This window comes from Siphateles boraxobius, unplaced genomic scaffold, assembly GCF_051911475.1.
Source record: "Siphateles boraxobius isolate OS27281-9 unplaced genomic scaffold, OSU_SipBor_1 61, whole genome shotgun sequence".
Lineage (NCBI taxonomy): Eukaryota > Metazoa > Chordata > Actinopteri > Cypriniformes > Leuciscidae > Siphateles > Siphateles boraxobius.
In genome coordinates this window covers 12,508,085-12,521,347 of record NW_027509188.1, presented here as the reverse complement: position 1 = coordinate 12,521,347, position 13,263 = coordinate 12,508,085, and the positions used below count along the sequence as shown (strand labels likewise).

Below are 13,263 nucleotides of genomic sequence, written 5' to 3'. Positions count from 1 at the left end.
ACTCTACCTTGTCTGTGGCCATTGTTGATTCCAAAGCCGGTGCTGGATAAACAGCGAGCGTGAGCGTGCGACAGTAGGCTGCGGTAGGCTAAATTATTTACGACAGCGGTAATGGACAATTCCGCTTCCAACCTGTAGGGCGACCGCAGAGGAAAAGTTCCTTGGTGTTACTTTCAGTGAAATCTGTTGTTCTGTCTGTGTTTGCTTCAGAAGTGAATAATCTGCAGAAGAGTTGCTCGTCATGTGTTTTAACATTTTCTCCATTTGTTACAGATATAAATCACACCGGAGTGCCGCCAAACCTTCGGCCTGTGGTCAGAGCCTTCATTTCTTCGAGCGGAAGTGATCCTGGAACATGTGTCCAGGCATGCTGTGGTTTTCACAGATGGGCACGTACAACGGCATGACGCCGCTTACCCCCACAGTAAGGACGAGGTCACAAAATTCACAATAACTACAAAATCAAAGGCTATCAGTTAAGTACAGGAATGTGGTAGACTCCGGAAGGAGAAGTGGGCATGGAAGAGTGGTACTCCTGTACTTTGAACTCTGCGAGCAGATCTGGGGTGGTTCTCCAGCCGTCACCACCATTAACTGTGGCATTGAAACAAGCGACATAAACAACAGCAGCAGCAACACCAGCGATGAAAGTTATCCACCGTCAGTCAGTCAGTCAGTCGCGGTAGCCCTTCTCATTCGCTCTGTAGTTCTGCTCCTTCTCCCAGCAAGTCAGGACACAGATGGGATGCCTACAGAGACTCAAAACACATGTGACAGGCTGAACGCAACGCTGTCATCATACAGGCAAGAGAGGCTTAAACGAAAATTGTCAAATGAAGGACAGCTCATTACACTTGCACAGGAAGATCTTAAGCTAAGGAGGCAGACATTTGAGAAGATGGAGGCTGCAAACAGAGTTTTCAGAGACCATTGGCAGACTGACATCAAACATGGAAAAACTTACAAATTCAGTTACAGACGTATTTGTACTTTTTAAGACAATCAATGGCCCAGACTCCATTTTTTGCGCCACGACGTTACAGCTCACACCATCAGCAACATGGTTAACTCTATGGTTTAGTTGTTGCCTCGGCTCCCTCTTCAGCACCAACCAGACAAACACCACCACAGCACCATGAAGATTCTTCTCCATTTTCGTACACTGAATATCTTTTGTCTAATGACACAGAGTGGTCATGTCTTTAATACACATGATATAAGTGCTTGTTAGAAATGTGTTATTGTTGGTTTAATTCTAATGCCTTGTTCAAGTTTCCTGTAGCCATGGTAACAACTTTGGTCCTGTGTTTAAGTTGTTGGATGGACTTTTATGGTAATGCTATGTTTTTCTCTGACTCCTCTGTGATGACAGACATGTAAAGTTTACATTAAAGTGAAATTTATTTTTGTGGACATTTTCAGTTTCAACAATTCATGTTTACAATGCCTACAAGGGGCATGAGTTTTATTTTATTTTTTTAATTTCTGCAGTAACAACTCAAGTAGCCTAACTTTTTTCCCCCTGCTGCAAATCTTGAAGCAATTACACAATAAATGATTATGTTCATAAACAAAATAAATTTTATGCATTTATTGAATCAGTGTATCGCTTTTTACAAATCTGATGAATATAATGTGTTACAATGTTGAGGTAACACTTTCCAGGAGCATAAGCACGTTAGATTTTATATCATGTTAACAGAAAACTGTATATAAAACAAACTGAATGTATAGTTTAATCTCACAAGCTCAATGTCATCAAAACATGACTCAGTGTATTGCTTTATACAGATATGGTGAATATAATGACCGTTTCAATGCTGTTTGCCTTAACACTTTACAGGAGCCTAAGCACTTAAGACATACTCTTTCATAACATAGGGCATCAGGGGGTATGCTGGGTCTCCGAGAAGAAATACAGGAACAGGATCTTCTCCCTCCACGAATCTTTCCATCTCTCAAGTAAGCATTGATTTTTGAATTTGCAAATATGTGGGCATCGTGAACGCCATGCCATTTAATAACAACGTCCATGAATGTGTACTTGTAAGCACAGGTAGCCTGTACATTCAAGAAGAATTTGCCTTTCTTGTTGATATAATCATTGGAGTTTGCTGAAGGCTGCTTCATTTTGATATGCATGCCGTCAATAGCCCCTAGACACTGTGGCATTCCGTGTGTTTTATAAAAGTTTGTGACAAGTGTCTGTACCTCTGGTTCTGTGAATGGAAGTGAAACTCGGGACCCAGGTGAAATGTGATAGCCCTGCATACTTGATTATTTTAGACACACTGTGTTGGGCTAATCCAAACGCATTCGCCGTTTTCCGCAGTCTACCTTCATCGCTTAAATAGTATAGAGTACATGCAACCTTTGTAACAACGTCCACCGGTGATCTTAGTCGTGTTGTCTGGCCTTGAATGTGAGGTCGTAACAGTTCACTCAGATGATACAGGGAATCCCTAGACATCCTAAAGTTTTCACGCCACTCCTCAGGCACGACAATTCCACGCACAAAGTTATCCCACCACGCACGGCAGCGTCCAGGTCTCAACCAAAATCTCTCCGGTCCATGTACGGTCCTAAACGCAACCGTCCTCGAGTTCAGCCGCTAAACAACAACTGCGAGTAAACCTCCATCTCCTTTGAAGAAACGCAATCTGCAGTATGTACAAACTGACATTAATCTTTAACAAGGCTGTTAAAATGGAGAGCATCCAAAACAACTGCAACTGCAAAACAACTGAACAATGTCATTCACCATCTTGGCTGAATTGGTCATATGACTGCATCACATGACTAAAAATTTGTCATCGTATTCAAAAGCCTCCGTTTTCACAGACCACACTACGATGCGAAGACGGTGTTTTCAAATTTATCCGCTTTGGAGAGCTTTTTCCAAAAGCTACATTTTAGTTGACTTAAAATGCCGTCTCAGTGTGGACCGAAGGCCAAAACGGAGAGAAAAATAACGAAAACATAATAGTGTGGACAAGGCCTCAGTTTGCTTGCTGTGTGTCTTGCTCTGAGCCTTCTATAGATCTGAAATAGCTAATAGTGCGGCCTGGTCTCTCAACTAACTGTATTTTTAAGGCCCTCAGCTCAGTGAGCTTCTGATCTATAGCTATCCCTTGCTGGGCCCTGGTGGATCCAGGAAATCACTGAATCTGCAATAATAATAATAAACAAAAATAAAAAAACACTGCATTTAAGTTTTTTTTAGCAACATTTTACAGATTACAGCTTAAAACCTCTGTAAATATGCCTTATTTAGAATCAAATGTGTTTTACTTCCCGATTTTCATCCCGTATCTGAAGAGATCACATATGAAGTTTAATCTATACAATTACCTAAAAATTAACCAAATTTAAACAAACCAGATACATGCTCTACTACCAATGACATACAACACTTAGATTTCATGAGATCGGGCTGATGACATAAGGTTTTGGCAATAAGGCTGAGGGAGATGTTTGGTTCGGGTCATTCATCATGATCAGACATACTGTGTGCCTAAGAGGTCCATCTTTGATAATATATTTTTAATTGGAGAAATGTTGGACGTCTCTAGGTTATTGAGCTGAAATGCTGGTTATTTCCATAGATCAGGAAAAGGCGTTTGACCGGGTTGAGCACAGATATCTCTGGCGTACACTGGAGGAGTTTGGGTTCAGCAGTTTTATTGCAATCAGAGTCTTGTACCAGGACATTGAGATTACACTGAATATAAATAGTTGTTTGTGTGCAGCTTCTAAAGTGGGATCAGACAGGGATGTGCATTATCAGGAATGCTGTATCAGACAGGGATGTGCATTATCAGGAATGCTGTATCAGACAGCGATGTGCATTATCAGGAATGTTGTATCAGACAGGGATGTGCATTATCAGGAATGTTGTATCAGACAGGGATGTGCATTTTCAGGAATTATCAGGAATGCTGTATCAGACAGGGATGTGCGTTATCAGGAATGCTGTATCAGACAGGGATGTGCAGTATCAGACAGGGATGTGCATTATCAGGAGTGCTGTATCAGACAGGGATGTGCATTATCAGGAATGTTGTATCAGACAGGGATGCGCTTTATCAGGAATGCTGTATCAGACAGGGATGTGCATTATCAGGAATGCTGTATCAGACAGGGATGTGCATTATCAGGAATGCTGTATCAGACAGGGATGTGCATTATCAGGAATGCTGTATCAGACAGGGATGTGCATTATCAGGAATGTTGTATCAGACAGGGATGCGCGTTATCAGGAATGTTGTATCAGACAGGGATGTGCATTATCAGGAATGCTGTATCAGACAGGGATGTGGATTATCAGGAATGTTGTATCAGACAGGGATGTGGATTATCAGGAATGTTGTATCAGACAGGGATGTGCATTATCAGGAATTATCAGGAATGCTGTATCAGACAGGGATGCGTGTTATCAGGAATGCTGTATCAGACAGGGATGTGCATTATCAGGAATGATGTATCAGACAGGGATGTGCATTATCAGGAATGCTGTATCAGACAGGGATGTGCATTATCAGGAATGCTGTATCAGACAGGGATGTGCATTATCAGGAATGTTGTATCAGACAGGGATGTGCATTATCAGGAATTATCAGGAATGCTGTATCAGACAGGGATGCGTGTTATCAGGAATGCTGTATCAGACAGGGATGTGCATTATCAGGAATGATGTATCAGACAGGGATGTGCATTATCAGGAATGCTGTATCAGACAGGGATGTGCATTATCAGGAATGTTGTATCAGACAGGGATGTGCATTTTCAGGAATTATCAGGAATGCTGTATCAGACAGGGATGTGCATTATCAGGAATGATGTATCAGACAGGGATGTGCATTATCAGGAATGTTGTATCAGACAGGGATGTGCATTTTCAGGAATTATCAGGAATGCTGTATCAGACAGGGATGTGCGTTATCAGGAATGCTGTATCAGACAGGGATGTGCATTATCAGGAATGTTGTATCAGACAGGGATGTGCATTTTCAGGAATTATCAGGAATGCTGTATCAGACAGGGATGTGCGTTATCAGGAATGCTGTATCAGACAGGGATGTGCAGTATCAGACAGGGATGTGCATTATCAGGAGTGCTGTATCAGACAGGGATGTGCATTATCAGGAATGTTGTATCAGACAGGGATGCGCGTTATCAGGAATGCTGTATCAGACAGGGATGTGGATTATCAGGAATGTTGTATCAGACAGGGATGTGGATTATCAGGAATGTTGTATCAGACAGGGATGTGCATTATCAGGAATTATCAGGAATGCTGTATCAGACAGGGATGCGTGTTATCAGGAATGCAGGGATGTGCATTATCAGGAATGATGTATCAGACAGGGATGTGCATTATCAGGAATGCTGTATCAGACAGGGATGTGCATTATCAGGAATGCTGTATCAGACAGGGATGTGCATTATCAGGAATGTTGTATCAGACAGGGATGTGCATTATCAGGAATTATAAGGAATGCTGTATCAGACAGGGATGCGTGTTATCAGGAATGCTGTATCAGACAGGGATGTGCATTATCAGGAATGATGTATCAGACAGGGATGTGCATTATCAGGAATGCTGTATCAGACAGGGATGTGCATTATCAGGAATGTTGTATCAGACAGGGATGTGCATTTTCAGGAATTATCAGGAATGCTGTATCAGACAGGGATGTGCGTTATCAGGAATGCTGTATCAGACAGGGATGTGCATTATCAGGAATGCTGTATCAGACAGGGATGTGCATTATCAGGAATGTTGTATCAGACAGGGATGCGCGTTATCAGGAATGCTGTATCAGACAGGGATGTGCATTATCAGGAATGATGTATCAGACAGGGATGTGCATTATCAGGAATGCTGTATCAGACAGGGATGTGCATTATCAGGAATGTTGTATCAGACAGGGATGTGCATTTTCAGGAATTATCAGGAATGCTGTATCAGACAGGGATGTGCGTTATCAGGAATGATGTATCAGACAGGGATGTGCAGTATCAGACAGGGATGTGCATTATCAGGAATGCTGTATCAGACAGGGATGTGCATTATCAGGAGTCACATCCCGCCGAAACGGGCGTGGTCTGGGCCTATAAATATAGCTCGATGGCTGATATACTCTGATTTTCATCTCTTCAGCGAAGCTCACGCATCGTTGGATCCAGAGTGATCCAGAGCTGGCCTTCATCTCGCCGCCTTCAGTCGCCGTACCTGCTACGCTTTCCGGCCTATATATCATTTACATTTACATTTACATTTAGTCATTTAGCAGACGCTTTTATCCAAAGCGGCTTACATTTGAGGATTAAACCAAGCGAGTCATCGTGGAGAGGCAAAAACAACGCAAGAAGTGCTCAGAATACAAAGTTCAAACATTGCTCAGAGTAGCATAAACCAGACAAGCGAAGATTTCAAGAAAAAGGTTTTTTTTATTTTTTTTATATCCTTTTACTCTGCTGAGTGTGTGTTCGCCGCTGCGCACTCAGCGACGGGAACCGCCATGTCATCTGCGTTTCCTGCCTGAGTGAGGATCAGGCAGCTCTCGCGCTCACTGACGGTGGCTGCCATCATTGCGAGCTATTGCCATGGCGACTCTGAGGACTCGCCTGGAATTTTTTCTCCAAGTCTGCACTTCCACCCGCTATAGTGCCGCGCCATATAAAGCGCTGTCCTCAACGGGTCCCCGAGCCTTCTCCAGCCTGCGAAAGCTCGCCGGTTCGCCCGCCAGCTTCGCCAGCTTCACTCGAGTCGCTCAACGACGGGCAGCGGCCGCCGTCTGGCGCTGCTTCCGCCATTGGTGACAAGGAGATAGCTGCATCTGTGGAGGAGGACAGCTGCTCTATCCTGGCGTCGGACAGTGAGGATTGGGCGAGCTCTGTGGACCTCCCCCCCGCTGCCCGCGAGTCGTCAGGGAAGTGGGCCAGCATTGAACGAGCTGATACACTTGCTCTATCAGGCCGCGGCGAGCCTCGGCCTTGAGTGGAAGGCGCCCGCGCAGCCCGCTCTTGCTCTGCCGGACGCCGCCCCCCTCCGCGTGGGCCCCAGCCAAAGATTGAGATAAAGCTTGAGGCCTCAAAGTCTTCCTAGCCCTCCTAGGTAAGCAACTGTGTTTAAGTCTCGCCGCGGCCAGACTCGCACCGAAAATGTTCGCTTGTTCAGTCCCAGAAAATGCGACTATTCCAGTGTATTCTGCAGTAAACAAGCCGGTACCACGGCCCGCTTGCCTGCACACAAAAGCCGTTTTCACGGCTACCCAGACAAATCACATGAAGTGTGTATTTTCTGTATTGCGGCCACGGCCGATGGTGTTATGAGTGTAATAAAAATGCCCACGACCCAGTGTTCATTCCTACACACAAGCACAGCCCAGTAAAGTCCAGGCCTCGCACAAATAAAATCGACTCGTCAATTGTGCATTACATGTAGTGAATGTGCCCACAACTCAGTGCCCACAAACGCTACACAATGCATGTCCCATGATTTCTGTAAAAATGAAACCAACACACATTCAGTCAGCTCAGGCCGACGGTGTTTTCTCTGCAGTAAATGTTCCCGCTGTCCCGCACCCACGTTCTCTCACAGACATGTTGAACCCCACGCGGTTTTGTCCCGCTAGCTCTCTCTATGCAAACGGCTGCAACCACAGTGCGGTCCCCTCATGACAACCGTCTGGATTGAGCAGAGTAGGGGACATCTCTAGGGTCTTCAAGTGGGCACCTTCCGTCTTCAGTGTTTCGTCGACTAGCCCACGACACCTCAAGAGGGCTCGACAGTGACTCTGGCGTCCCAGAGTCACCCCCCTCCGTCCCCCACTCAACTCAGCCCAGCTTACTGACCTTTACATCCCTCCTGCTGCTGAGGTTGCTCCTTCCTCGTAGTTCACATGTGACCTCTCCACAACCCGACCATACGCGCCAACCCGTTTGACTAAGGCTGTCGAGCCCCACTGCGGACATTAAAGGGTTAGTTCACCCAAAAATTAAAATTAAGTCATTAATTACTCACCCCCATGCTGTACCAACCCCGTAAGGCCTTCGTTCATCTTCGGAACACAAATGAAGATATTTTTGATTAAATCTGAGAGGTGGATCACTGCTACATAGGCTGCCTGAGGGAATGAAACTTGACGGCCCAGAAAGTCATTAAAGAACATGTTTAAATATTCCATGTGCCTACAGTGGCTCAACTATAAGTTTATCAAGCGACGAGAATACTTTTTTTCCGAAAAAAAAAACACATAAATAACGACTTTATTCGACTATTCCTTTTCTTCCTTGTGGGCCTGAGACGAGAGTTCAAGAGATTTCCACGACGCATGCGCGAGAACTGAACCAGAAGTATTAGAAGAAGAACGTCCTCTTCTCAGTTCTCGCGGCTGGTTGGGCCTCACGTTTACATTTATAAGGTTTTATAATCTAGAGGTTCCCGCCTTACAGGCTAAACTACTGTCGGTCTAAAAATCAGTACCGTCTGCCCCGTTCCCTCGGCTCAGAATACTGAAACTGCTGTTGATGTAATTAGCTCCCTGAGGATGCTACTTGTAGGGAATGACGCTTCTAGCCTCTCTTCTCAGACTCTTTGTGAGTCCCTGGTGATTATGCACTATATGAACCCCGGGGCACCTGCCCTTGGGACTTTGGGACTTTGGTGTGGATCCCAGCATGCACGGCATTGTGTTCCCCTAGTGTAAGATATTACGCAGTACGAGAGAACCTCTCGTAAGAGAACGTACTCGGTTACTAACGTAACCTCGGTTCTCTTTAGAAGAGGGAATGAGTACTGCGTATCTTTGCTGTGCCTGCAACACGCTGGTACGCTTCGGCGATGAAAACCAGAGTATATTAGCCATCGAGCTATATTTATAGGCCCAGACCAAGCCTGTTTCGGCCGGACGTGACTCAGTGGGCGCAAATGTATAAAACTTTAAAATAAATGTCTTAATTGTTTTTCTTGTTATTTCTTTTTTAATAAAATGTATTCATGTATTTGTTTACTGATTATGTTATGGGCAATGCTTTGGCAATACTGTACAATACAGTACAGTACAATAAAGCTTATTTGAATTTGAGAGAGACAGAGAGAGAGAGAATTGTGTGTGTGTGTGTGTGTGTGTGTGTGTGTGTGTGTGTGTGTGTGTGTGTGTGTGTGTGGCCTATGAAATCTTAATCCGGGCCTGCATACAGACAGAGTTTTCTGCAGAGGACAGTCTCACCCAGTGCTTTTATGTGCGTCACTTAAACCTCACTCTGCTGTTTCCTGTTATGTTCATTTAGTTAAAGATCTATACCATGGTGAGAAAAACGTCTCTCACCCCTTTGCTCTAGATACCAGGAAACGCTTCAAGAAATAGACTATCGGGGCACATCCTGTCACACAAACATATGCAAGAAGAAAACTTTTAACTACAGTCCTTTGATGACAGACAGTGATTCTCCACATAGTTTCACTTTTATGTCACAAATCCTTTTGAAAAATTAAATTTCTATGAATTAAATCTCTACTAGTTTTCTGAAAAAGTTCTGGAGACCGCAGAACTGAAAGCAGTTTCAAAGTAACTTCTGCTCAAGACAGTTCAAGTTCAGTGGAGGAACAAGAAACATCTTCACCGTCATTATTCATGGTTAGTAAATACTACTTCATAAAATACTGATATATAAAGATAAAAAGTGACATTTATCCATACACTTTGATCTAGACTTATCAAACAGCATTGACATATTGTGTATAACTTTTTAGATTGCTAACAAAACTCACAGCAATATTTGATCGTTTACAGTAAATTTAGCAGATTAAATCCACATAGCTTTCTGAAGCCTCATACGTCTCTCAAATCAGACAGTATCTCATTTCTCTCTTCATAAATGCACACATTCATCTCAGATCCTTTATTTCAAATCATTCATTTAGATCATATGAGAGTATATTAATCATAATTCAGTCTGTACACAGTAACATTCTGTGTCGAACTATATTATAATCTGAGACTCGTTGGATGCGTTGTCTCTGTGAGTTCTGATCTGATCACAGCTTCATTTCATAATCCAAATAACATTTGAGTGCATAGGTCCAAATGTTAGGATTGAAGCTACTTCAGATCTTTTTATGTTTGTCCTGCAGCTGTGAATCGGTGTGAATCTGTGAAGGATAATGGAGTCTGTTGAAGAGCTGCTTCTGAACTCACTGATGGACCTGAGAGAAGATGATCTAAAGGAGTTTCAGTGGCACTTAAATAATACTCATAAGTGTATAACAAAATCTGAAATGGAGAATGCAGATAGGTTGAAAACTGTGGATAAGATGGTGGAGTGTTTTGGACCAGAAGAAGCTGTGAAGATCACGGTGGAGATCCTGAGGAAGATAAACCAGAATAATCTGGCTGAAAAGCTGGAGAACAATCACAAGCAACACAAGCAAGGTAAGGTTTAATTCACTGTGACTGTAATGTATTTGACAGGCAATATGAAGACATATGTCACTGTTGGAGCTCATTAAAATTAAATGGTGTAAATTCCCTAGGGACATTTTTTTTGTGGTGATATTACAATTGCAATTCAATTACACTGTACGAGTGTTGAACATACATTAATATTATACTGATAACAAACTTTTAGTGATTTTAAACACATTGCAATGGCATTCCAAGTAAACTTTGAGTGTGCTAATGGCATCAATATAGTGTGCTTCAAATAGGTTTGGGAAGCTTTATAAATTATGCCACAGCTTAAGAATTTGCCTTTTATTGACATTTTGCAGACAACCCAGTATACCAGTAACTGACATATCATCAGTGAGACAATGAGAACAGATATATATCAATTGAATGTAGGAACTGTCATTCGGTCACTTCGGTCTGAAGCTCTATCGTTTTTACCAGTTGCACAACACTGCAGATATGCATCATGTAAAACTGGGGTTTCACTTTCAATCGAACACGTTCGGTTACTTAACCAAGACGTTACTTTCTGTTCTTCCTTTACTGTTAAAAGTCCTGCTATAAGCAAACCGATTTTTCCATCAATGACAGCACAGATTATATAGATTTAAACGGTTAGTTCACCTGAAAATGCAAATTCTGTCAGTAATTACTCACCCTCATGTTGTTCCAACCCCATAAGACTTTTGTTCATTTTTGGAACACAAATTAAGATATTTTTGATTAAATCTGAGAGCTGTCTCAGTCCTCCATAGGCTTCTATGGGATCGAAACTTGCCAGCCCAGAAAGTTAGTGAAGACAAAGCTTACGGGGTTGGAACAACACGAGGGTGAGTAATTACTGACAGAATTTAAATTTTTGGGTGAACTAACGCTTTGAAGGGAATTGCAGAGAAAGGTCTCAATATAGGCGCAGTCCGGTAAGCGGTGCGTGAAAATAAACGCGAAACTTTATAGAAAATAAAAGTGTTTTAAACTTGAATCCATTGAAGAAATAAAGCCAGCAGACGCAACATTAAATAATTACGCAGCCTATAATTTGCATAATGTTTTGCTTCCCTTTTACCTGACTTGATCTAAAATAAACCGGCATTACATTAGTTGTATTCTTGTGCACGCACTAATACACAGACAGTTCCGTTCGTTGGTGGAAGAATGTGAACGTGCAGAACGGCTTGTGTTTCGGTGTGTGCGGATGGAATAAAACCATCCGTAACATTTCTCTGCGCGCTTCAAATCTCAAAATGCTGCACAACTGCTCCTGATGTAAAACACAATGAAATGATTTGGCCGTTTGACAGTCCTGCATTACGCTGCGAATTTAAATGTGACGCATGGATTTAAATTATTTTAATACATTTTATGTTGTTACTTTACATGCAATTAACATTTCAGAATTTATTTGACATTTTATATTTCTATGTAAATTTTTGAGGACTAGTCAGGATAATTTTAATAGTTTGTTGAAAAATTCATAATATTTTGACAGCCCAAAGGGTTTTCAAAGTGCAACAGGCCATATGTTACAGTAGGTGCATTGGAGTGTATTAGGAATACACAGTAGCGGTTTTAGGCACGGGCGAACCGGGCAGTCGCCCGGGGCGGCATTTTTTCATGTCACATGGGGGGCGGCACGAGCAGTTAAAAACAAAAAAAATCATCTGCGCCGCGAAGCGGTTTTGTATTATTTATCATTTCACTGTGTGGGGAACTGGCGCCCCTGCTTGCTGAGAAGGTGCCGTCCGTGTGTGACGCTGGTTTCACATAGACAGTAAAGGTTTCACACTGCACGCGTTAGCAGCGCGTATTTTTTTCGGCGCCGATGTTAACAGATTAGAGCATTCACACACCGCACGCAGAGGCGGCGCGGCAGCGCGTAGCAGGAGCACTGTATCAGCAATAATGGAATTAGTGGGCTAAAGTCAGTCACACCACCTCGACTTTCTTCCAAAATAACCCACATTTCATTCATAATATTATAAATACAGGCCTATAGTTCCTGCAAATTTTTGTTTTTCTGGATTGTGTGAAATGGCTAATAAAAATAAGTAATACAAAACGATTATGTGGGTCACCTCACCAAGGTGAATTGGTTTAGTTTTGACTCTGTAGGTAGTTTCAAGTCATGTATACTTTTCTTGACCTCAACTACAGTGGTACAATGACATTTTAATGACAAATTCAATTTGTACCTCTGTAGTTGAGGTCAAGAAAAATATTCATGACACAGTTATAATGGCCTCATGATGACAGCTAATGTTCTCTTCTTAGTGCAATAGTGTAATAATTAGATTCTCTTGAATCTTTAGTGTGTTTTCACATTTGTGTGATAAAGTATTTGTGCTATAGAATATTTATTCTATATTTTATTTGTATATTATTCTTAATGTTTTATATTATTGTTGCTCTCTGCTCTGAAATTTTTTTATATATCTGATTGTAGGCTATATATTTTTGGCACATTTATGTATATAGTGTATATTTAAATTCTGATAACTTACACTGTCATAGTTTGAGCAGAATTGTGTTCATTGTCTTTTGGCAATGTTGGATGTAATGAAGGATTTATGCAATTGAGAAATACAATTTTCTCGAAGGTGATCTCGCCCAGGGTGTAATTCAATGTAGAACCGCCACTGTGAATACACTAAAGTAATAAAACCTCTGATCAGGTAGGCCTACATGATTTTTTTTTCACTATTTCAAACTGACTATATGTTGTTTCTTTATTTGTCATAATTACATATCTTTACTTTTGTAACTACTTTCTATATGCATGTAAAGCTGCTTTACAACCATCCAAAAT

At 42.1% G+C, this 13,263-nt stretch overlaps 2 protein-coding genes across 7 annotated transcripts in view; both read left to right on the top strand.

Annotated features, from left to right (window-relative positions):
- The window catches only part of LOC143718368 (uncharacterized), a 295,554-nt gene that overhangs the window by 34,174 nt on the left and 248,117 nt on the right, over positions 1-13,263 (top strand). The gene's annotated exons all lie outside the window — the stretch shown is intronic.
- Positions 9,348-13,263, top strand: part of LOC143718282 (NACHT, LRR and PYD domains-containing protein 3-like) — a 32,799-nt gene continuing 28,883 nt past the window's right edge. For 3 of the 6 annotated variants that reach the window (XM_077209314.1, XM_077209312.1, XM_077209310.1), the window contains exons 1-3: positions 9,441-9,644; positions 10,142-10,439; positions 11,213-11,287. In XM_077209314.1, the coding sequence (XP_077065429.1) occupies positions 10,172-10,439; positions 11,213-11,287 (343 nt within the window). In that variant the 5' untranslated portion in view covers positions 9,441-9,644; positions 10,142-10,171. Of the gene's footprint in view, positions 9,645-10,141; positions 10,440-11,212; positions 11,288-13,263 lie in introns of all 6 variants that reach the window. The other 3 variants (XM_077209315.1, XM_077209313.1, XM_077209311.1) reach the window with 2 other exon arrangements.